Raw genomic sequence first — 26,093 nt, 5'->3', positions numbered from 1 at the left:
GCAGGATCCTGAGTAATTATAAATGAGAAGAGGAAAGTAGAGAGGGTTACCCTGTCAACAGAAGAGGCCAGATATTTACTCTGAATCCCCATGGAACATAAAATTAAGGCAACTGTTCCTGTTAGGCTAGAAAATACTCCCATCCAAAACCCTACTACCGTTATTATAATCAGCATCACAATCAAGAAGAGCTGTTAGTGAAGCAAGAACCAAATAGACATATTTAGCTTTGGAATTTGAAAACAAAAAAAAAAGTTTTTGTATATTTTACTTTAGTGCATACTTCCTATTTTCTGTATCTAAAATTGTTTCATTTAAAAGGCAAATTGTAAACTCAGCTTCATTTAGAGTTCAGGTAATTTTCAAAATATTTTGGGCCAAAATAAATCTTTAGATGGAAGTATTTCAATATTGATCTAGGAAAGTAATCTTACAAGGTCTGTGGTAAATTTAATTATTTCAGTGTTACCCAAAGTGGGCAGCAAGTACAAAATTCTGCACAATATTAATGATCCTTTGATCAAAAGGAATTTAGAAAATGTTGATAAGTCCGCTTACCATGAGATCTCAGCTTTTTTCATATCAAAATGTAAGTCATCAATCTGTGTATTAAATCTACTGAAGCATATGTTGAAATACAGCCATAAGACAGGAGGGGATCCCAGACAGAGGGAAGATTATGAGCCAATATGAGCAGGTGGAAAAGCATAATGAATTTTTTAAGAAACTAGGAAAATTCTGGGTTTGAAGGAGATAAATCTGGAAATAGATGCCAGAGCCAAACCGTGGGTATCTTGAATGACAAACTAAGTAATTCATACTTTTACAAAATGTCAGCCAGCAGTCATTGAAGATTTCCAAGGGGAGTGATTGTATAAATGTGAGAGTTTGGGAAGATCAATCTGGCTGGAAATGGATAGGTCAGTGTAGAACATGGAAAATACTAGAAGCAGGGAGTCCAGTTAGAAGGCGCTAGCAAAGAATCAGGAGTGAGATTAACATAGATGGTGAAAAGAGAATGCAAAGGGAAGACGGAGAATGAGGTCTATTGCAAGAGAAGAATGGGAGGGATGAAGGAGAGCTTCAAAGATTTTTAAAGTCCCCAAGACACTGATGATGACTTTAGTGATCACAATGTATCCTTTTGCAGCTTCTTTATGTGTGGGTCATGCTTTATAACTGCCCCCATGCCTTTCTACCATAAAGGTAACTTTCCATTCGTAGTTGGTTAACATGGCTAACTTCTAATTCATTTTTAGGATTTCTATTTCATTTGTCAACTCGTCATTGCTAAATAATTTTTATATGTTCTCTTAGTATCCTAGATAATAATTTCTCTAATATTGAATCTTTGCCACTGCATGGACTGTAACCTACTAAACTACTCTGTCCATGGAATTTTCCAGGCAAGATAATAGGCCTCCTGAAATTAGGGATCATTTTTTCCACTCTCTATAATCAGCACAAAAATAAATAATGGAAACTCAATCACTGCTTGAACAAGGAGCATGCCTAGGAATGTTAGAAAGCTAGGAAGCCTAAAAAAACACACAAAAAAACAAAAGCAGAAATGGGGAAATAGATGGAATATAAGGATTGAGGAAGGGTTGTTTTATCAAAATGTGAGAAAGACAATAGAAATAAAATTAAGGAAAGTGATAAAAAAGGGAACTGATGAGGCAGAATTCCAGAGTGAAAGGCAGGCTGTAGAAGGCAGATCAAGTGTGGACAATTCACCCTCCTGGAGTCCAATACTTTCTACAAAAGAGGCCTTGTACTCCTCCATTTCCTCACCTTAGCTCCTTGTGTTTCCACTATCAAGAATGCTATCCCATCTTGAATCTCTTTTTCCATATTTACTTGTATATATCTAAAACACAGATCAAATATCACTGTCCCATGAGACCTTCCATGGTCACTTTTGGAGATTTCTCCAAACCTCCAGAATAAATTTTTTCTTAAAATGCAGCCTGAAGCACTCCTACATAAAATTCACTTCGGGTGATACTTTCGGGAAATTTGTCTTTATAGACATATTTTATCTAATAAAAGACACAGAGATAATATAATCATTTTACAGCTCCAAATGAAGTAATAGATTTAAGCAAACTGTAGGTGGGGTAATTAACGATCAAGGCAATTGTACCTAAACCCACTCATAAACGGCAAGTCATAGAAAGAAAGAAAACTTGATCTCATATACTTCCTTATGGAAAGATACAACACACTCTCTACTCTGTTTTTTGCTAAGGAACCAGCATTTGACAGGTTTTATCTGTAACAATCAGTTTAAAGGAAATACAGAAGACAGAAAAAATGTGAAAAGACAACACTGATTCATATTCAGCAAAATCTCAAATGTGTGAAACAATCCAATTTTTCAACAAACAAACTGCAAGGGGCACAATTTAAAGGGGGAGTGGAAAACCCATAGTTTAAATAAATATTAAAAGAAACTTATGTATCAGCTAAAATTGTGACACATTTGGATTTCAACAAATCCAAACTTACAAATCATTTATGAGACAAATGACCTATACCAAGACACTGTTAACTTTAGGTATGATGATGGCTATGTTGTCTAAGCATAATTAAACATCTTGAAATATTTTCACATGAAATGATACGATATCTGGAGCGTGCTTCAAAATAATCCAAGGTGGTGGCAGGTGTGAGGAGTAAATTGTGGTACTATGAATGAAACAAGACAGATTGTTGTTGGAGTTGGATGGTAGTCACATACTTCATTTTTATATATACATTTGAAAAATTATATTTTGTATCACTTTAAAATGTAAGTTCCTGAGCCCTATCTTAGAACTACTGAGTTAGAATAGCTAAAGGAGAATCTAGATATCTGCATTATTAACAGATTCCAAAGTGATGATTACGCACATTAAGATTTGGAAATCTCAATCCTGAACAATGATTCCTGTTGTTCTTGTTCTTGTCAGAGACATCCAGTCAATTATATACTCATGCTCTAGCTTTAAGGATATTAATAGAAACTGTAAAAGCCATATATTTTATATGTACTCAATACATATTAGTGATGTTATTCAAAATATTTATTGCTTTTCACTCTGAATAAATATTATAGGTCTAGATTATACATGATTTATCCATATATTCCATGATATTAGGATTGTGCAGCTTTTAGCAATAATTCTATGGCCATATGGGATTTCTTTCTTAGTGGTGTTTGATACCTATAATTCCTAAAGTGCTAATATCCTCATATATCATGCAGCAATGATAAAATTTAACAGATAAGAACAATAACCTGCTCTTTAACAGACAAATGGAAAAAGATAATCTTAGAATTTTGTGTAGAATGTCAACACTGATTTTATTTATATATTTATATATCTTCCATTACCCCCCAACTTTGCCTTTGTCTGAGATTGTCTTCGTTAGCTTGTCTGCAATGGTTCATTTATTAAGTAATCACTTTGATTTTCCTAAAAGGATATTCTTGCGAAAAATATAACATTCTCTTGAAAAAATTTTCTCCCAAAACTTAGTATTCCCTATACCTTGGAACTCAAAAATATTCTATGCTACATCTTATCCTAATACTTGTCCAATATTCTAGATCTGCCACTAAGTAGCTAGGTGGTTTTGAATCTCGCCTTATTTTTACTGAGTCCTGGTTTCCTCACACATATAATCCTAAAATAAATGTCAGTCTACTATTGGATCCTATATTCTTTCTAGGAAAAAGTATTTCACTTAATATTTAAACAAAAAAACACAACTTTTGAGGAAAAAAAAATGGTATAACATCTCAGGAACTTAGATGAGGATAAATAAGGCCAGTTACATACGTTGTATTCTGAAAGTAGAAATCCAGGAATACGAAGGTTATTTCCCACTTCAACTTACCTGCTTATGAGCATGGTCATAGGAATTAATATGATTGTCAAACTCCTGGTGTTTGTGGTACTGCTTGTCACATAACTCACAGTAAAAGTTCGCCTTTACATCTTCCAGGGCCTTTGCTGTGGACTTCTCCTTTTCTGGAAAATCCTTTGGAAAAAAAAAAAAAAGGTAAAAATGTTGGTTATATTTCTAATAGCATAACCAGATCTCATATTAATCAAGTTGGTAATTTAATTTTACTGTGACTCAAAGGAAATGGTTAGCCTCGTTACATTTAAGAACTCTATGGCACAATGGAAGCAACTTTCAGCCTGGCCTAATACTAAATTATCAATGAACATATAGTGACTTATCCTAAAGGAGCTGAGCCCTCAGCTTCAGTATGGTCATTACTCTTTGTCTTCCTGCCACCTGTTTCCGGGTGTGGTACTGCTGACCCATCTAACTATAATATCACCACTATGTCCTCTACCTATCCAGTGACCCATCCCGAAACTGTGACCTCTCTACTATCATATTTTATCGGGCATTGATTGCATTCTTTTGTATTATTCACCTACTGCTTCATGTACTTTAGCCTACCTGAGATCTTAAGTGTTGGGATTACTATTCTCTCTTTACATTATGCATTCCCCACCTTGATAACTGGTGAGAGCCTTTTCTCAACACCCAGTTCTTGGACCCTCTTGGAATCCTTTTCCATGGTATTTCAGGGAGGAGAAAGCCTCCATTATGTTTCTTATTACCAAACACATCTATGATCATGCCTACTTTGTTTTTTTCACAGACATTTCTTTCTTTGATATTACCCCTTATATTTTTGTATTCCACACAATTCCATCCTCAGTCAACAAATTTATCCAATCCACACACTCTCCCAGGGTGATCCCTTTCATACCATAGTTCAGTTTAGTTCAGTCACTCAGTCGTATCCAACTCTTTGTGACCCCACGAATCACAGCACGCCAGGCCTCCCTGTCCATCACCAACGCCCAGAGTTCACTCAAACTCATGTTATACCACAGTTAGAGCCTTATTTATCCAAAACCTCTAACTTCGGCCTAAGCTTCTTCCACAAACATTAGCTCCTGCTAGGATTGCTAATGAGTGTGTTACAATTTTCAAAGTTATTTTTAATTAATTTTCATTGGGGTATAATTGCTATTTTTAAAATGTTGTTAGTTTCTATTGTACAGCAACGTGAATCAGCTATATGTATATATATATCCCCTCTTTTTTGGGTTTCCTTCCTATTTAGGTCAACAGAGAGCATTGAATAGAGAGCTCCCTGAGCTATATAGTAAATTCCCATTAGTTAAGTGTTTACAATTTTAACTATGCTCTATCTCAAACAGAATTCTGGCCACATAATTCCCCCACTTAAAATCCTCTTGAATTCGCTCATTGCCTATAGAATAGTAGTGACAAATGCATATGTTCCCATATTACCCTCTTTAATTTTATCATCAGACATGCCATATGATATTAAAAAAATTGTTTTCATGTCTATGGTTCCCATAAATCTTTTAAAGGCAAGAACTGTTTTATTCATTTTTGTGTCAACAGTACCAAACATATTATCTAGCCCAGAATAGGTCCTTACTTAATATGCATGACATAAATTAATGGATAATGATGGCTTACATATTCATGCCTCTTACCATCCTGCAAGTTCTGCTCTATTATCCCAGTGCCTAGATGAAAGAATGGCTGGCACATAAAGAACGCCAAATAAATATGCATAAAGAATGGGTGAACAAAATAAAGAATGGATTTTAGCTTTGTTTCTCCAAAATGACTAACCTTCTATGAAAAGAAACTGGGCCATAAGTTTAAATCATAGTGGTATCATCGCCCAGACAAAAAAGCAATCTGGGCAGATTCTCACAGGGTTGGATGAACTGATGAGGCAATTAATCTAGATATGGGAACATAGTGATTCAAGTCCCAATATGGCAAGAAGCAGGAAGGGCATTAGTACATTCATAAAGAGCAAATTAGACTAAATATCTAGAGTGCCTAGCTAAGAGAGTTGAAGTAAAAATCTGGTTACATTCTAGGTTAATGGGGCATATCAAAGCTACTTGATAGGATATATTCAGAAACAAGAATGTGGACACCAATTTTAAGACCAAAAAACCAGTTGTTGAAGGAATTGAGATCATACAGTTACTTAATAACTGTGGGAGCAGTAGTAGTAGGCTACTATTTAGTAGTAGACTTAGAATCAGGGGAAATAATTATTTTTTCATCCAGTCTCTCTCACTAAAAATTACGGTCTTTCTCAGTATAATTTTAGCAATTGGATTGGAAAGAGGGTCTACGTTGGTTTACCCATAGTTCTTACTCTACAATGACACAGCCTCAGAAAATTGACCATGTGCTTGGACATTAAGCAACTCTGCCTCAGCTTCATTAACTGGAGTTGCAGTAGGGGTAGCAACTGAGAATTCAGGGTGAATTTGTCATTAAAGATGTATTTTCATATTATTCCAGATTATGTATTACACAGAGGATTTTATGACAATAGCTCCATGGCCAGAGTAGAGCTTTTCCAGTTAGTCTCAACATCTATATCTAAACATCTTTTATTTCTAAAACACCCTTTAATTATGATATTACATGGCTCTCAATGAAAAAAGTTATGAGAGTTCTACCAATATTTTAGTCTATATCATTCCCTATAAATATTCACATTTTACAAAGCCATCTGACTAAATTAAATACCCTGTTTCTTGCTTAATTTTTCTTGTCAGGATATGGGGCTGATATATCTCTTCCCTCTAAGAGACTATTGATATTCCCCATGGCATATCCTAGTCCCCTGATTAAAAGAGGAAGGATACATAAGTGGATAAATTAGCAAACTATACAGGGTTCACAATACAGTTTGTCCTTCAAAGCCAGAAGTAAACGCATAAGCCCAAGAGCAGAGACTAGGAATAGAAATGGGAAAAAACCTGAGAGTCTCAGGCAGAGGAGACTACAATCCAAGAGTTGGGTAGGCATAGCAGGAAAAAGAAAAGGAAAAAAAAGAAAAAAAAGAAGATTTCTTAAGGATTTTTGGCAAAACTTGAAACTGAGAATAGAGCAAGAGCTGACTTTCAGCAAAAGAACCACAATCTAGTCGTTCATGGCATTGCTTGGAATAAAGTAGACCAGTTCTGATGTGTGAAAGTAGACTATGGAGATGAAGCTGAGTTGGTCCAGTCGTATATGTGCCAGCAGGCTGGAGCGTAAGGTCTCAGACTAGTAGAGAAGCCATCATGTAATTTAATCTTGCAATTTATTAATAGCAGAACAGGCAACAAATACTTAGTAATTTAATGATTTTAATAAAATCAGGTAACATTAAAGCAGGGGTGCATTTTCCATTGTATCATGCTGTCATCCACTCATTTTTCCACTTGTCTAACCATACTTTCATCCTGCTATTATCAAGCACTTGTACAGGCAAGAATCTCTTATTAGGCAACTTTAACAGTTAATTTCTTAATAAGTCTTTCTTCAGACTTTAACAGTGTAGCATGGGAGAATTACAGGCTTCCCTAGTGGCATCATCAACTCAATGGACATGAGTTTAAGCAAACCCCAGGTGATCGTGAAGGACAGGGAAGCTTGGTATGCTAAAGACCGTGGAATCTCAAAGAGTCGGACACAACTGAGCGACTGAACAACAACCGATATCTCAGTGGTAAAAGATCCACCTGCAATGCAGGACGTGTTCATTCGATCCCTGGTTTGGAAAGATCCCCTGGAGAAGGAAGTGGCAACCAACTCCAGTATTCTTGCCTGGGAAATCCCATGGACAGAGAAGCCTGGTGGGCTACACTTCACAGGGTCACAAAAGATTCAGACATAACTCAGCACCTAAACAAAAACAGCAGCAAAGTGGAAGAATTACATGTGAAGAGATGAACACTGTAAATTGCAATACAGTAATAATCATAAGCTGTTATAGAATGTACCTAGTTCACACTAGTTAAGAATAATTGAAGAAAATGTCAGAGTCTTTTTCCTCTCTTTTTCACACATAGCGTTAGATATGCTGCAAATTCTTGGCATTCCTTGCCTTCTTTGTTGAATGACAAGATATTTTTGCTGGTCAAATACCCCTGAAGGCAAATTAAGGTGAGATTTACTATCTGAAATAATTACACAGTCTTAAACATATTCACAGTTAAGTTCAGTTCAGTCACTCAGTCGTGTCCGACTCTTTGCGATCCCATGAATCGCAGCACACCAGGCCTCCCTGTCCATAACCAAATCCTGGAGTTCACTCAAACTCATGTCCGTCGAGTTGGTGATGCCATCCAGCCATCTCTTTCTCTGTCGTCCCCTTCTTCTCCTGCCCCCAGTTCCTCCCAGCATCAGGGTCTTTTCCAATGAGTCAACTCTTTGCATGAGGTGGCCAAAGTATTGGAGTTTCAGCTTTAGCATCATTCCTTCCAAAGAACACCCAAGACTGATCTCCCTTAGAATGGACTTGTTGGATCTCCTTGCAGTCCAAGGAACTCTCAAGAGTCTTCTCCAATACCACAGTTCAAAAGCATCAATTCTTTGGTGCTCAGCTTTCTTCACAGTCCAACTCTCACATCCATACATGACTACTGGAAAAACCATAGCCTTGACTAGACAGACCTTTGTTGGCAAAGTTATGTCTCTGTTTTTGAATATGCTATCTAGGTTGGTCATAACTTTCCTTCCAAGGAATAAGCGTCTTTTAATTTCATGGCTGCAGTCACCATCTGCAGTGATTTTGGAGCCCCAAAAAATAAAGTCTGTCACTGTTTCCCCATCTATTTCCTGTGAAGTGATGGGACCACATGCCATGATCTTTGTTTTCTGAATGTTGAGCTTTAGGCCAACTTTTTCACTCTCCTCTTTCACTTTCATCAAGTGGGTCTTTAGTTCCTCTTCACTTTCTGCCATAAGGGTGGTGTCATCTGCATATCTGAGGTTATTGATATTTCTCCCAGCAATCTTGATTCCAGCTTGTGTTTCTTCCAGCCCAGCGTTTCTCATGATGTACTCTGCATATAAGTTAAATAAGCAGAGTGACAATATACAGCCTTGACATACTTCTTTTCCTATTTGGAACCAGTCTGTTGTTCCATGTCCAGTTCTAACTGTTGCTTCCTGACCTGCATATAGGTTTCTCGAGAGGCAGGTCAGGTGGTCTGGTATTCCCATCTCTTTTAGAACTTTCCACAGTGTATTGTGATCCACATAGTCAAAGGCTTTGGCATAGTCAATAAAGCAGAAATAGATGTTTTTCTGGAACTCTCTTGCTTTTTCCATGATCCAGCGGATGTTGGCAATTTGATCTCTGGTTCCTCTGCCTTTTCTAAAACCAGCTTGAACATCTGCAAGTTCACGGTTCACGTATTGCTGAAGCCTGGCTTGGAGAATTTTGAGCATTACTTTACTAGCGTGTGAGATGAGTGCAATTGCAGGTATGGATTAAATATGAAAGGAGCAAAAATACCCACCTATTCTCAGTATCAGTATTTTTAAAAATAAAAATGAATAAAATTCATAGTAATACAGTAGATATATAACATATGATGTAAAGTTCCATCATTGATTTGCTAGTCATAAAAAGCTCCCTTCTCAAAGACTGCCTAGAAGAGGAGACTGGAAGCTTATTCAATAAAAAAATAACATTTATTAAATAAAAGAAAACTTGTTAAACATTCTCAATGATTCATTAAATGTTGAAAAAGTATCATAAATTTAATATGAGTTATCTGAATAAGTCATTTTAAAACAGTATGCATTGCCAGTAGGCATTTATGTTACAATTCAGTAAGAATTTTGTAGTAATTAATTACTTTTCATAACTCATATTTTGGGTGCAATGAGAGAAAATACACTTTTTCACACCAAGAATTTCATATTCATACATATAACAGGGATGCCTGTAAGGTGGCAAGTGTTCTGACTAGCATAAAGCATTTAGTTAGAAACATGAGTGCTTTCTACCAAATTATTCTTATTATTGTAATGATGATGCTTACACTCTAAAACCTCTTTTTGATAAACAGAAAACTGTCAAGCACTTCACACTTGTTGACTCTTTTAGTCTTCACAGCAACTTTATAAAATATCATCTCTTCTTATCCCATATAAAGAAGGCAAGCCAAAAACACATCTAGAAATTCACTCAATGTTGATGAGCAGGGACAGGATTCAGACTCAGATCCATCTGACTTCAGAGCTATTAATCACCAGGCTCATGGCTGCCCTAATTACTTAGCCTGTATCTAGATGCTGCCTAATTCTGAGGTACCTCTGCTACCTGTTTTAGTAGATTTGAAATGATACAGAACCCCTAGGTCCCAGAAAGAGTCAGAGGACTGATTATAATTTTTAAAATCTATAAAGCTCTTGAAGCTGAGACAGGCACTAGGAAAGAACAAAGTGGCAGTCCTGTTTCTACTGGATGTACATATGTGTCCTGATTATTGAAAAGGAAAAGAAGGAATCAACTGCTCTTCTTAGTATCTCCTTGATGGTATTGGAGCTTTGAGGATTGAATTCATATTCTTTCCATGAAAGTTTCATATTTGACCTTTCACTGTTATGTGTAAGAGACTGCTTTAAGAATTTTAATATTCTCTAATTTGTTCTGTTACACTGGCCACGAATAAAATCCTGTTTCAAAGACAGTGAATTTTCCTCCTCCTCTGACCAAGTGACTAACGCTGATTGAAAACCCTCTCTAGGTCCCCACTGTCTTCCTGGATCTCTGTAACAGTTTGGGTAATGAAACACTTGCTTTAGGCAGTTTTCTTTATGTGTTTATTTTATGTTTGTGACAGGGAAAAATAATCCTTGAAGACTGACTAACTTGGATCTCAGCCTCTTTCTTAAAAGTTTAAATTCTTAAGTTTTTAGTTTTATCAGTATTAGAAATTAAGGGGAATAATGAGTAGCTTGTAGGATTGTTGAGAGTATAAAATGAGATCAGTTTCATGAAGCACTTACTAGAGTATATGCTAAAAGTGGGTACTTGATGTTTTTGGACATTTTGTGTGTGTATGTGTCTGTCTTTTGTGTGTATCACTGTATTCATGTGACATTAATTTTTTAAAAATATCATACCATTCTCCTACAAGTCTACAAAGTAACTTTCATTTTCTGATGAAAATATGAGCAAGTGATAGGAGTCCTTATCCTCTTCAACCCACCATCTCATATGAAAGCACAATCCCTGATAGTAAATTCAAACCTGGTTTATTTGAATAGAATTTTCAGGGTGTTTTTATCTCACAATTTCTTTTTAACATTTGGACTGTTTAGAAATTCCACAAATAGGCAAATGAGCATTGGATGCCCTAACATTAATATTACTAATATTGATTTCCCTAAATATGTGACTGGCTTATTTTATTAAAAAATGGTCTTGTATTGTATCTAGTTTGTTACCTGTTACTTAGAAAATACTCAGTATTTGTTGAATAAATTAAATTAATGATAAGAAGTATAACTTCCTACTATGTAACAGATAGCTTGGCTTACCTTGGCAATGTTAAATCATATCATAGGGAATTAAACTGTTGAACCTATGGCAGAATAAATAGATGAGTATGATTCTAAACATATGGAACTTTTGGAACAATCCTTTTAAAAACTATAGATCCTACGGAGCCTACTAAAGAATTATCCTAAAGTAATACTGGGTGGCAACTGCATACAGATTCATAATCAGATCTATAGATTACTGATTTCCAATGCTCTTCTCATTTTACCATAACCAATAGTTCTCCTTACAATTTCTTAAGAATCAAGTATTGGTTTCCCAGACTGAAACTGGACATAACTAAATTTAGACCTTTCCATCAATGGCCAGGTAAATATAACATCAGCCACATCCTGGATTTTAAAAAAAAGAGCTTTCCTCTGTTATTAGTGATTCATTCAAGCTGATCAGAAGACAACCATATTAAATATATGAACTTGTCACCGGGTAGCATGCTTTGGGTACATCTTAGTATCATTTCTAATTTGGAAAGAATGACACATTTCTAACTCACTGGCAAGATGCCAGAGTGATGATTGCCTTTATATTCATGAAACAACAATTAAATATTTAAAACTTGCTTATATAACTGCTTACTTATTTTGGAGAAGATTCCTAATGGCTGCATCTGAACAGAGATTATTTTTGAAAAGCACATATTTTGTTCATCAGTATTCTATACTACCAACTTCATCTTTCTCAGTATAAATTAATATACAATTCTTCTATTAGAAAAACACATAAGCATATAATGCAGTTCCAGTTGCACCCTAAAATAATCATAAGAGTAGCTATTGCTCTATTACTTGTGAATGTCTGACATAAAGGAAAAAAAGGGGGCAGGTATAATTTCCATATCGCTTACAGATACTGCATTGCACAAGTTCATAAGGGTTATGAACTGGTTTCCAGAGTATTTCTAGCAATCTCTGAAATAGTAAAACACATGTAAACCAATGAGATTTAACTGGACACCATGTAGTATGAGCCCATGAAGATGCAAGGACTACCAGTCTCTTACAGAGAACATCAGCCCTCACCAGTAAAAATAGGCAATATTCTAAGGTGGGGTGGAAAAAGAGGGTGCATGAAAATATGTGTAAATTTGCCCAAGGTCAGAAACAAGGTTGAATCTATTAAATAGCAGTCCTTGGCCTAGAGTTCATGCCTATCAAAACCCATTAACGAATTCATGAATGAATATATGTAGTAAGTGAAGGAATAAATACATTTAATGTCCTTCTAACTTTTTGTCAAAAGGGAGAGAACCAGAAAGTCTGAAATGAGTATGGTGATATCAAAACCCATATAATTGTATGCTTTAAAGAGTGAACCCTAATGTGACCTATGAAGTGAAGTGAAGTTGCTCAGTCATGCCTGACTCTTTGCGACCCCATGGATAGTAGTCTGCACCAAGCTCCTCCATCCATGGGATTTTCAAGGCAAGAGTACTGGAGTGGGTTGCCATTTCCTTCTCCATCAGTTCAGTTCAGTCGCTCAGTCGTGTCCGACTCTTTGCGACCCCATGAATTGCAGCACGCCAGGCCTCCCTGTGCATCACCAACTCCTGGATTTCACTCAGACTCACATCCATCGAGTCAGTGATGCCATCCAGCCATCCCATCCTCTGGTGTCCCCTTCTCCTCCTGACCCCAATCCCTCCTGGCATCAGGGTCTTTTCCAATGAGTCAGATCTTCGCATGAGGTGGCCTAAGTACTGGAGTTTCAGCTTTAGCATCATTCCCTCCAAAGAAATCCCAGGGATGATCTCCTTCAGAATGGACTGGTTGGATCTCCTTGCAGTCCAAGGGACTCTCAAGAGTCTTCTCCAACACCACAGTTCAAAAGCATCAATTCTTCGGCGCTCATCCTTCTTCACAGTCCAACTCTCACATCCATACATGACCACAGGAAAAACCATAGCCTTGACTAGACGGACCTTTGTTGGCAAAGTAATGTCTCTGCTTTTGAATATGCTATCTAGGTCCTTCTCCATAGACTTTAGCTAATAATAACACATTGATATCAGTTCATCAACTGTAACAGGTTCATCTAACACACTAATGTAAAATGTTAATACTAAGGGAAACTATGTATAAAATTAGAACAGAGTATATGGGTAGTCTCTGTACTTTCTGATCTATATTTCTATGAGCCTAAAGCCTTGGTGGTTCATGGTAAAGAATCCACCTACCAGTGCAGGAGACATGGGTGGGACCCCTGATCTGGCAAGATCCCACATGCTGCGGAGCAACCAAGCCTGCGTGCCACAGCTACTCAGCCTATTCCAGTGCTCCAGAGCCTGGGAGCCGCAACTACCGAGCCCACATGCCCTAGAGTACTGAAGCCTGCATGCCCTAGAGCCCATGCTACTCAATGAGAGAAGCCACCACAATGAGAAGCCTATGCATGGCAATTACAGAGTAGCCCATGTTCATCACAACTAGAGAAAAGTCTGTGCAACAATGAAGACCCAGCAAAGCCAAAAATAAAGAAAATTATAATAAATTGCCTATTACTTAAAAAAATAAAAATGTACAATGAAATCACATTTTGATAGTCCTACCTTCACTGAACTCAGGAAGAACAATGGATGGTATAAAAATAATTCTTGTTATGTAATGTACATGTCTGAGTTCCAGGTGGACCAGATGACAAAGAGAGCTCCTCTTTATGGAGATATCTTGAAATCCCCAGTTCTGTTCTGTTATTTTTCATGAGAGAGAGAGAGACCCTCAGCAACCCTTGAGCAAAGCAGAACTACTGACAGATCGTATTTACAATCATTAGATACACTGGAAATTCAAAGGGTGAAATTTATACATTCAAAAGAAAGATTTTGGAATGTGTCTATTATGCAGGTGTGTAAAATATGGTAATAAAATGTATTTTCTTCCTCCAGAATGACAATAGTGCCCCATTTATAAATGTAGTAATTACTACCACATCAATTCAGCCCACAGATATGTATAACTGTAATGAATATAGACATATTACATTCATCTAAATAGAATACATTGAAATTAATAAACTATTGTGCATTAGACAGGAAATACTTTCATTTAGCCATTACTCCTGCTGTAACTACTTATTGTAAAAATGCAATTAATAGTGTCTGACATTTCATTTTCTAATATAGGAGAAATCAATGAAAACTGTCAGGTAACTAAGTTTTCTGGAAAGTTGCTAGTGACACCGGCTCAATTACAAATCATTTTTTAAAAATTCAACATCTGCAACAGCTGTCTAGGGGAGAAATGGTCATTAAGTGATGTTGACCTAGACATTGTTTCACTTTTGCTTGAGAATTAACTGCAAACAAGTTCCCTTCAAAAAGATCCAGGTTATTGTCAAATAAATTCCTGTTCTAAGGCCTTCTCAGGTGGTTCTGGAATCAATCTGTACATTTCTAAAAAGCCCTGTTTCCCATCCCCTTTCACTAAAATAGGCTTAGCAACTCCTAAAATGATGGGCTAAAATAATATAAAGCCAAAGTCTTTGCTTTTAAAAAAGGACATACGAGCCAGATAAATGCCAAAACTCCAAGGACTTTCCCTCTGTTTTTCTGAATGTTTGCTATCTTGTTTGATAAAAAGTCAGCTACATTTGGTTTACTTGTTCTATAACCAGAAATGTTTAAAAAGTGATTGTGCTCACAAAGGCACTTCATTGTTTCAAACTGGCTGCTGCAAGTTTCTATCTATTGAAATTCTAATAGGTAATTTACTTTCAAACTTAGAGAAAACTAGCAATTGTGAAAGAAGTATGCTATACAAAAGCTCGGTGTCTCAAATCTTGAAATATTAACTTCAAGCTGGGAAAAATGTCTCAAAAGTGAGGAAAGTCTATTAGAATGCTAGTTTTCTTTGAGAGGAAGTCATTCATATGGACTAAAGGAAATGCTCTAAACTACATTATATTCATTTTAAGATCATGAACTGATGTACAAAAGCTTGGGTCTGCTTTCAGATATTTTGGAAGAAATATTTGTCACATATTTTATCTATTATTATTCTCATAGAACTTTGTAAAACTTGGGTCACTGACTTTACAAATCCTTAAAAGAAATTGTGCATACCAGTTTTATAGACACACTTTTGCTTTATTGAAAACAAATACAATTGTCAATTGAAGTCAAAGTCTGATGAGCTGAAAACTGGAGTAAAAGTTAATATGTGTCACAATAGCAGAACCCATAGTACAGCCTATCTAGACTTTGGTGAAGAGTTGAAACAGATTTTCACAGTTGCTTGAGCAGTTGGAGCATCTGTACTTATTGTTAACATGAGCACCAATTCAATAAGCCATATAGCTGTGTCATAATCTATTGTGTGTGTTCTCACTGTGTAGAGCTAGACTAAAAAGAAAGTCAGCTACACAGACCAGAAATTGTGGGTCTATTGTAAAAGAAGTGGAAAAGAAAGTTAGAATCATCTTGTAGGCACGCATGGGACTTCAGAAATTCTTTTCTAATTAAAAGATATTTAATCCAGAAGTTCTTTGGTTTTGCCCAGATTGATGTAGAATGATAAATAGTAGATCTGGACTAATTCAACTCCTTGACTTCAACTTCTGAGAAAAACAGCAGAGCCACAAATTCTATGAAGTCTATTTTCTTTCTTGGAAGAGGAGATTGATCTAAAGGATGAGCTTTTGCATCTCTGAAACTTAACATATATAAATGAGTATATAGTATTTAAGCTGATATATTAGATACTAATATATACTCTTTCTCTTCTTAACACAATCAAAATCTAAGAACTTATTTAGAAAGTATGTTCTTACTCCTGAAATGCCAGAAATAAAATACTTTGTTACTTCTTACAGAAGGAGATAGAATCACTCTCAGTAGAGGACTTCTTCCTCCTTTTATTTTCCTAAGGTTTAAAAAACTATTAAGAGCTTTGCTAGTCTATAGATTGTTAGTTATAGATAGTTTCAGTGGATTGAACACTGAACTGAGCCAGTACTAAAACTGGCTTTAGAAAGGGAGAAGCTACCTTCTTTTCTAATATTGGAGGGATATCTTAGATAAAAAGGAAGGAAAAGCAGAAGAAAAAAGAATTTATTTCTAAAATGATTTTTTTTAACTCCTGTGTTGCCCTTGAAGCAATTTAGCATATGGCGGAGATTTAGTTATATTATAAACGTTTGGATTATTTGCTGTGTTATTCTACTGTGCAAGGTAATAATAACACATTACTCCTATTTTCAAGAGGCTCTCAGACCACCCGAAGGGATAGAATTAATTCACAAATTGCAAGTGACAGTAGAAAGGAATATACAGTCACATGGTGGGGATTTTAAGTGCTATGTATTTTCAAAGAAGGGAAATAACTTGATTCTTTATAAGGTGCCTACATACCAGAGCAGAATAAACCTATTAAGAGAATTTTACAAAAAGACTAAATTAGTTGTCTTGCATTCCACTCTTACATACAAAACATAAATGGCAGTTGATGATCTAATTCTGGAGTTTAAGAAGGTGACATAAAATATTGCTGAGAATGAATAAACTCACATTTTGCAATGAGAGTAATATAGATTTTACTCTACGTATTGATAAACAGGAAGTCATACACACTTTAGAGAGAGGATGAATTCCTATTCTCTGACTCCTATTACAGCTGGTGTCATTTCTGAGCAATAGTTAACACAGGAATTATGATTCTGCCCATATTGTTCCTCAGTGTTCTCCTTGTGATTATTTTCCCTGGACATCTCTCTTGGACTGTCTGCTCGTGTTTCAGAGTGTTTACACAAAGTCTGAATTCACTTTGAACACTAAAGCATAATTAAGTTATTTTTTTAATTGATTCATATATATATATATAATTTCCCCCTCCACTCATTATGCCCTGGAAAATCTTGACTGACTGCTGTCTGAATATCCTATTACAACTCTGGGCTGGAATCTATGTTCTCAGTAGTGGCCATTCCTCAGCAAATCTCTCTTCTGTGCCAGCTGCAGTGATGGCAGGGATGCATATAAACCCTTTAGTAGGAAAAAAAGTCATTATAGTATTAAAAAATACAAATTTCACTGATAAGAAATGACAATGCCCTTAAACTTCTAAATACCCTTAGGGCACTCCATAGGGGTAGCAGCAAACACTCACAAAGGAGCAGTCCTCTTGGTCTATTGTGTGCCCAAATACCATAAGCAGGCACTTTGATGCCCATCTAGGGAGGAACAGGATCAGGGTAAGACTCTGAATCCTTGATCAACTGCTTGCAAACTCCATGGTTTTCAACAGTGAAAAAGTGAAAGTCATTCAGTCGTGCCTGACTCTTGGTGACCCAGCAGACTAGTCCATGGAATTCTCCAAGCAAGAATACTGGAGTGGTATAGCCTTTATCCATTCCAGGCAATGTTCCCGAAACAAGGACTGAACCCAGGTCTCCTGTATTGCAGGTGGATTCTTTACCAGATGAGCCACAAGGGAAACCCAAGAATACTGGAGTGGATAGCCTATCCTTTCTCCAGCAGATCTTCCAGACCCAGGAATCAAACTGAGGTCCTGCACTGAAGTTGGATTCTTTACCAACTGAGCTATCAGGGAAACTCTGTACAGCAAGGATAATAATGTCACCTTCCCATAATGAGTATAATGATTAAATAAGTTCAAACATAAAAATGACCTAAAATCATTCTTGGTGGAGCAGACATTAAAGAATTTGTCTGTAATGCAAAGACTTGAGTTCCATCCCAGGGTCAAGAAGATGCCCTGGAGAAGGGAACGGCAACCCACTCCAGTATTCTTGCCTGAAAAATTCCATGACGGAAGAGCATGGCTGGCTACAGTTCATGAGGTGGCAGAGCCAGACACAATGGAGTCACTAACACGTTCACATTCAATACCCTTCTAGGTATCACTCAGCAGTCACATTATCTATCTGTTTACTGACCTACCTACCAACCTACCTACATACTTATCATCTATAGCTATAGATTTAAAAAAACAACAACAACTATAGTGTTAAACGCTGAAAAGTGAAAAGAAAGTGAAGTCACTCAGTCGTGTCCGACTCTTTGCGATCCCATGGACTGCAGTCTACCAGGCTTGTCTGTCCATGGGATTTTCCAGGGAAGAGTACTGGAGTGGGTTGTTATTTCCTTCTCCAGAGGATCTTCCTCACCCAGGGATTGAACCCAGGTCTCCAACTATAGTGTTAAATGCTGAAGCAGTGGCCAAAATGAAAATATGCCAGGAGGAAGGGTGTCTAGGAGTTCTAAGTTTTGAAATTAATTAGTAAGAATCATGCTCCCTATCCATGGAATTCTCCAGGCCAGAATACTTGAGTGGGTAGCTGTTACCTTCTCCAGGGGATCTTCCTAACCCAGGGACTGAACCCAGGTCTCCCACTCCACAGGCAGATTCTTTATCATCTGAACCACCAGGGAAGTCCATTAAAAATAGATAAGGTGATATGTCCTCGTGGTTAGGAATATAGTTCTGAATCAGATGGACTGAGTTTAAATCAAAGGTCTATTCTTCATGAGGGGCACCCAGAAATTTCATCTTTATCTGTGTCTTCACTCAAATCAGGAGTGCTTGATAACAGTAACAACTCATAGGACTGTGACATTGATTGTGAAAACAAATCAAATGAAATGCTTCGCATAGTACCGGCTGTATACTGCTATTTGTTTATACTTTCTCAATTTTGTTTTGTTCCATTTTGTTTTTATAGAGTTTAACAGGAAAGACAAAAACATGGCATTAGATTTGAATGCAGTACACTGTGACAGCTGAAGACAGACATCTGGCTCATGAGAACAAGAAGTGTCTGGATTGGGAATGGAGATTTGACCGGAGTTGGGTGGAAGGTGGTCCATGAGGACTGAACTAAAAAATGCTGGCTCTGTTGGGGAAGGGGAGCCTAACTTCCCATAACTGAAACCTAAACAATGTATAAAGAATGGGTCCACAAAATTCAATAAAAAGTATTTTTCCCCCCAATAGGGAAGAGATGAAGTTATCTTCCCAGCTGAGTGATGTACTATGTGGATGACAAGTTTTTCTTCCCATGGAGATCTGTCTTTGTGTTGCAAACTAAAGGTGGGGAAATCCAATGCAAAAGCAAGCAGAAACCTCAGCCAGACACTTAATTCTGTTCCTATGAGGACACAGTGCCCTTTATTGCTGACTCTTTTATTTTTAAACTCCCCAAGGTGCCATATACTGGATAAGTTACTTGTTAGAAACAATGTTCCTTGCAGTAAACATACATTTTTGTCTTTCTATAAACAGGCTCTGCTTTCTACTATAGACAGTGAACTGAGCTGGCTTCCTGACCTGTCCTTTTGCTACTGTATCTTTTAGATTTCTGCCTTTGGCAGAAATACCGAGGGACTAATGTTTTAAGGACTTTGCTTTTGATTTTTTAAAAGTTTTGGATATTTTCTATTAAATTTTTACTATGCTATACAAAAATCATGATTTGAAAGTTTATCAGTTTATAACATACAGAAATGTACCTCAGATATTAGCAGTAAATAACATATACTTATTCTATAAGGATATGTATTAACTTTCATTGCATTTATGTGACCATATTCCTGATGTGACATGACAAATAATTTCAAGGGTCTCAAGGTTAATTTTGTATTTAGTATAAAACATGTACCAACTTAGTGTTTTTCACTAACAGCCTTATGATCTAAGTGATTCTATAATGTTTTCATTAAAAGAAGAAAAAAATGTATTCTTACAAATACTACTGTTATTGTACAGAAATAAACACTCACCCAGGGTGAGCACAAATTTAGAAGGTGATTTAAATGTTAAGCATTTTATTATTAATAACAAAATGACAAAGATAAAATTTTATGGACTTTCACTAAAAAGCCTGTCTAGACCCACACCAATTATTATGTTTAGCAAGTAAAAACTTTAAAAATAACTTGTGTGTGTATATGCATTTGTGTGGTAGTATTTCCAAAAAAAATTTCCCATTTAACTTATGTGCCTTAAATCAACTCGTAAGTTTATCCAGATAGTATCATAATCAAACATGAGTTTGTAAAGTTTTAATCATAAGGACAGAAATGGTAAGGACTTAACAGAAACAGAAGAGATTAAGAAGAATGACAATAGTAAACAGAAGAACTGTACAAATAAGTTCTTAATGATCTGGATAACCAAGATGGTATGGTCATTCACCTAAAAAGCTAGTGGAGGTGATGGAATTCCAGCTGAGCTTTTCAAATCCTTGAAAATGATGCTTAAGTGCTGCACTCAATATGCCAACAAATTTGGAAAACTCAGCAGTGGCCACAGGGCTGGAAAAGGTCGGTTTTCATTCTATTTGCAAAAAAAGGCAATGCCAAAGAATGTTCAAATTACCACACAATTGCACTCATTCCACATGTTAGCAAAGTAATTCTCAAATCCTTCAAGTTAGGCTTCAACAGTATGTGAACCGAGAACTTCCAGATGTACAAGGTGGATTTAGAAAAGGTAGACGAACCAGAGATCAAACGGCCTACATCTGTTGGATCATACAAAAAGCAAGGGATTTTAGAAAACATCTACTGCTTCATTGACTACGCTAAACCCTTTGATTGTGTGGATCACAACAAGCTGTGGGAAATTCTTAAAGTGATGGGAACACCAGACCACCTTACCTGCTTCCTGAGAAAACTGTATACAGGTCAAGAAGGAACATTGCAACTGGACATGGAACAACGGACTGGTTCAAAATTGGGAAAGGAGTATGTCAAGGCTGTATATTGTCACTCTGCTTATTTAACTTATATACAGAGTACATTATGTGAAATCCCAGACTGGTTGAATTACAAGCTAGAATCAAGATTGCTGGGAGAAATATCAATAACCTCATATATGGAGATGACACCATTCTAAGGGCAGAAAGTGAACAGGATCTGAAAAGCCTTCTGATGAAAGTTAAACAGGAGAGTAAAAGCTGGCTTAGAGTTCAACATTCAAAAACTAAGATCATGGCATCCAGTCACATCACTTCATGGCAAATACCTGGGGAACAAATGGAAACAGTGACAGACTTTATTTTCTTGGCCTCCAAAATCACTGTGGACGGTGACTGCAGTCAAGAAATTTAAAGACACTTGCTCCTTGGAAGAAAAACTCTGACAAACCTAGAAAGCATATTCAAAAGCAGAAACATCACTTTGCCGACAAAAGCCCATATAGTCAAAACTATGCTTTGTTTTGTTTTTCCCATTAGTTATGAATGGATGTGAGAGTTGGACCATAAAGAAGGCAGAGTGCCAAAGAATTTATGCTTTTGAACTGTGGTGCTGGAGGATACTCTTGAGAGTCCCTTAAACAGCAGGATCAAGGTAGTCAATCCTAAAGGAAATCAACCCTGAATATTCATTGGAAGAACTGAAGCTAAAGCTGAAGATCCAATAATTTGGCCACCTGATGCAAAGAGCTAATTCATTGGAAAAGAACTAATGCTGGGAAAGATTGAGGGCAGGAGGAGAAGAGGATGACAGAGGATGAGACAGTTGGATGGCATTATTGACTCAATGGATATGAATTTGAGCAAACTCCCGGAGACAGTGAAGGACAGGGAGGGGGGTTGCAAAGAGTCGGACACGACTAAGAGACCAAACAACAAGTATCTGCTGATGTTTGCCAGTCCTTCTTTTGTTTTTCCATTTAACATTTTCATGAAAAATTGGATGGCCTAAGGTCAATGTTCCATTCATCAATCTTTAATGTCCATATCTGTATGTCAAAATAAACTCATAAAAAGTCATTACTTTAAAAGATATTTAGTAACATCTAAACATTCAATTTGCTAATCAATTGAAGAATAATTTATTCAAATAAAAATGAAGTCATGTTTCCTCAATATTAAAAATTTTAAATGCAGAAAAATATCCACTTTCTTGTGTCTCCATTTAGCTAAATTTCACCAACCTATGTGTAAACCATCTATTATAATAAGGGGGAAAATCATGACCCTAAGTGGTTCTTATGAACTTAATATGGGTTCCAGTGAATGACAAAGATATTATTAATAAATTAATAGCTAAGATTCCCATTTCCTCATAAGTAAAATTTCAAAAATATTTCTCCCCTTCTTATATTAATGCAGAAGTCACAAGATAGAAATAACATATGAAAACATAACATATATAAAAACAATTATAGTCATACAGCCAATGCAAGGGAATAAAAGGAAAAAATGGAAGAAGTATCATATAGATATGCTGTTTAGTAAAAACAAATTTGCAAAAACAAGCCAACAACAAACAGAGAGTTGGTTTTGTGACAACTTTTTACATATTTTGCATCTGCTTTTTATCCATTTCCTGTCACACTTTTGTGGAAACCTGTATTAGTATTAAAGGAATTCTTAAACTTGCTACAGTCAGGCACTGAGGACTTTTTGTTTGTACTGTTTTGTTTGGGCCATAGGAACTGAAGGATATGAAACTGAATTCTTAATTAAATAACATACACACCTTATCAAAAATAACTAATTAAATATTGTTTTATTTTTTGTCTACAGAATATAGAATCTAATAGGTTTGTATTTCATAAAATTTTATAAAAATGTATTCTTTTTTGTCTGACTTTTCAATCAGCATAGTTGTTTTGACATTAATCCATGTTGTGTATATTACTTGATCATTTTAATTGTGGGATGGCATTCTATGATATGGATTTGTCACAACTATGTATCCCCTTGTTAAGAGGCACTTGGTTACTTTTTAGTGGTATTTTCAACTGGGAGACAAGAGGGAGGGGTAGAAGGAAGGAAGCATAAGTGGGTAGTAGGAAATGTTTGGTGGTGACATGTGAAACCATCTTGATTATAGTTGTGACTTTGTGTAATGTATGTCATAACTCATTAAACTGCACACTTTAAATATGTACATGAAAAAGTTAATGATTTGTTTTCCTAATTTATTTCCTGTACTCTTGATAGGAATTCTTTATTCTTGCACTGTTGAGAAAAGATCTGGGCAGATACTATCCCAAACAGAACAGCATCAGTAATATTTTTTCAGTATATACCTATTTTTCTTTTATTGGAATAAAATTGCTTTACATTGTTTTTCATTCTGCTCCCTATGTAATATCCTCAGGCAAGTATTTTTCTCTTTTTCATGTGTTTGGTCTGGTGATATATTTTACCTTTATCTTATGAAGGAGTAGAGAATGCTTGAGTGTAAAATGAGAATACAATGAATATCATTCAAATTTTTTAATATAGATTTCATTAGAGAGAGATCAAAATATTCCTGAAGTGATAACAAGTAATTCAGTTGATAAGATAGCTAACTCGTACTCTGTAGGCATCAACATAACAACTGATAAGTTATTCAGCATCTAGTTGAAAGCAAATTCAATAATTTGGTGAGCTATTCTTTGCATTCCATCAGTGTTTATGAGGCATTAACAACATTTAGGTGACAATTTTATGTCATAAAAGGTAATTTTGTGTACCTTATGACTACTTGACAGTGGTTGCTGAACATCATGGCTAATCAATATTAAATTATATATTGCAATTAATGGCTCACTTGAACATTTTGTAAATTCATAATAAATATTGAAAATTAAAACATTGATACAAATGTATATGGAAATAGCTAAAACTTACTTTTGTGGAATACACAGGAAAATTTTATATTTAAAAGAATATTTTAAAATTATGCAAATTTTAATTTATGTTATTCTTAAAATTTTGGTTCTATTTATGTTTTTTTTTTTAATTCTGTGTTTAACAAGCATTTATCTTACCTAAATTGGACAGTTTTTAAAAGTCATTCATATAAAGAAAATGCAATAAATGATGTGAGACTCTTCTTTTGAGGTAAGAGACAGGGAAATTAGCTAAGTTAATATCTAGCCTTACTTCCAGATTGATTTGCATGACTACCTATCTCTAGTGTCTTGTCTCTAGCTTTCGTATTTCTAAAATAGGGGTTTGGTTAATTAACAAGTTTCTTTTGAACTCCAAGACTATGCCATTAATTTTTGTCTTTTAAGGACAGTCTTCTTAAATATGAATGTGTGTTTTTGAGGAGAAAAGAGTTAGTTAATACAATCTTTCTGACAATAAAATATGAAAGTGAGGAAAGAATTTGGGAATAGGAAGCTGAATTTTTCAGCCTCCCTAGTTTCCATAGGGATTCATTCATTTAGAATGGATGGATACTCATTTACTTCTCCAAACCTTTTCTACTGTAGACAAAGCCCAGGACACATAAAGACACTATACTAAATGGCATTTGTTAAACCTTCTTTTGATTTAACAGCATATCAAAATCTTCCAAATATCTTGATTCAACTTATTTATGCCAAAATGAAAGACTAATAGAAATAAAGACACAGATAAACAAATGGAACCTAATTAAATTCAAACACTTATGCACAGCAAAGGAAACCACACCAAACAGAAAGACTACTCACAAAAAGGCAGGAAATATCTGTAAAAGATGCAACCAACAAGAGATTAGTCTCAAAAATTTACAAACAGTTTGAGTGGCTCAATTATCAAAACAAACAACCCAATCAAAAAATGGACAGAAGACCTAAATGAACATTTCTCCAAAGAAGGCATACAGATGGCCAAGACATGTAAAGATGCTCAACATGATTAATTATTAGAGAAATGCAAGTCAAAACTACAAGGAGTATCACCTCACACCAGTTAGAATGGCCATCATTTAAAAAATCTACAAGCAAAAAATGCCAGAGAGGGTGTAGAGAAAGGGAACCCTTCTACACTGTTGGTGGGAATGTAAACTGGTACAGCCGCTATGGACAACAGTATGGAGGCTTCTTAAAATACTAAAAATAGAGCTACCATATGAGCCAGAAATCCTGCTTCTGGGCATATATCCCGAGAAACACATGGTTCAAAAGGATACGTGCACCAGAATGTTCATTGCAGTGCTGCTTATAATAGCCAAGACACGGAAGCGACCTTAATGTCCACCAATAAATACCTAGATAAGAAGATACAGTACACATACATAAATGGAATACTACTCAGCCATCAAAAAAGAATGAACTATTGCTATTTGCAACAACATGAAGGGACTTGGAGATGTACATACTATGTGAGTAAGTCAGACAGAGAAAAACAAATATCATATGCTATTGTCTATATGCAGAATCTAAAAAAGTGAAGCAAATGAACTTATTTACAAAACAGAGGCTCACAGACTTAGAGACTGAACTTACTAGGGAGAAGGATGGGAGTGGAGGGATAGAGTAGGTGTTTGGGACTGCCATGTATACACTACCACATTCAAAACAGATAACCAATAAGGACCTACTGCACGGCACAGGAATTTCTCTCAAAATTCTGTAAAACTTAGATGGAAAAATAATTTGAAAAAGAATAGATACATGTATACTTACAACTGAATCACTTTGCTGATGCTCCTTAGAAAATGATAAGAGCCCTTCGCAATATAATCTCCAAGGAAACAATCATTCTGAATACAACACTGTTAATCAATTATGTTTTGATATAAAATTGAATTTTTTTTTAAAAAAGACATCTGATTATACAATTATAATCTAGATGTGTGACACCACTTATTTAGCCTGATTTTCATTTTGTTTTTATTTGTTTTCAGTTGCTTGTTTTGGTGCTCCCTTAGCTTCTACTTACCCAAGATAAATGACTCAAAGAAATTAACATAATTTTTTATTGCTGAACTGCCGTA

General features: G+C 35.8%; 1 protein-coding gene across 1 annotated transcript in view; it reads right to left on the bottom strand.

Annotated features, from left to right (window-relative positions):
- Positions 1–4,585, bottom strand: part of ZNF804B (zinc finger protein 804B) — a 104,027-nt gene extending 99,442 nt beyond the window's left edge. Inside the window, exons 1-2 of the mRNA XM_070787128.1 lie at positions 4,520–4,585; positions 3,886–4,029 (exon numbers count right to left, since the gene is read on the bottom strand). Coding sequence (XP_070643229.1) covers positions 3,886–4,029; positions 4,520–4,585 — 210 coding nt within the window. The remainder of the gene's footprint in view (positions 1–3,885; positions 4,030–4,519) is intronic.
- Between the last annotated feature and the right edge of the window lie 21,508 nt (positions 4,586–26,093).

This window comes from Bos indicus, chromosome 4 (genome assembly GCF_029378745.1).
Source record: "Bos indicus isolate NIAB-ARS_2022 breed Sahiwal x Tharparkar chromosome 4, NIAB-ARS_B.indTharparkar_mat_pri_1.0, whole genome shotgun sequence".
In the NCBI taxonomy this organism is placed as follows: domain Eukaryota; kingdom Metazoa; phylum Chordata; class Mammalia; order Artiodactyla; family Bovidae; genus Bos; species Bos indicus.
Note: the sequence above shows the minus strand (reverse complement) of the source record. Positions and strands in the feature narration are given on the sequence as shown.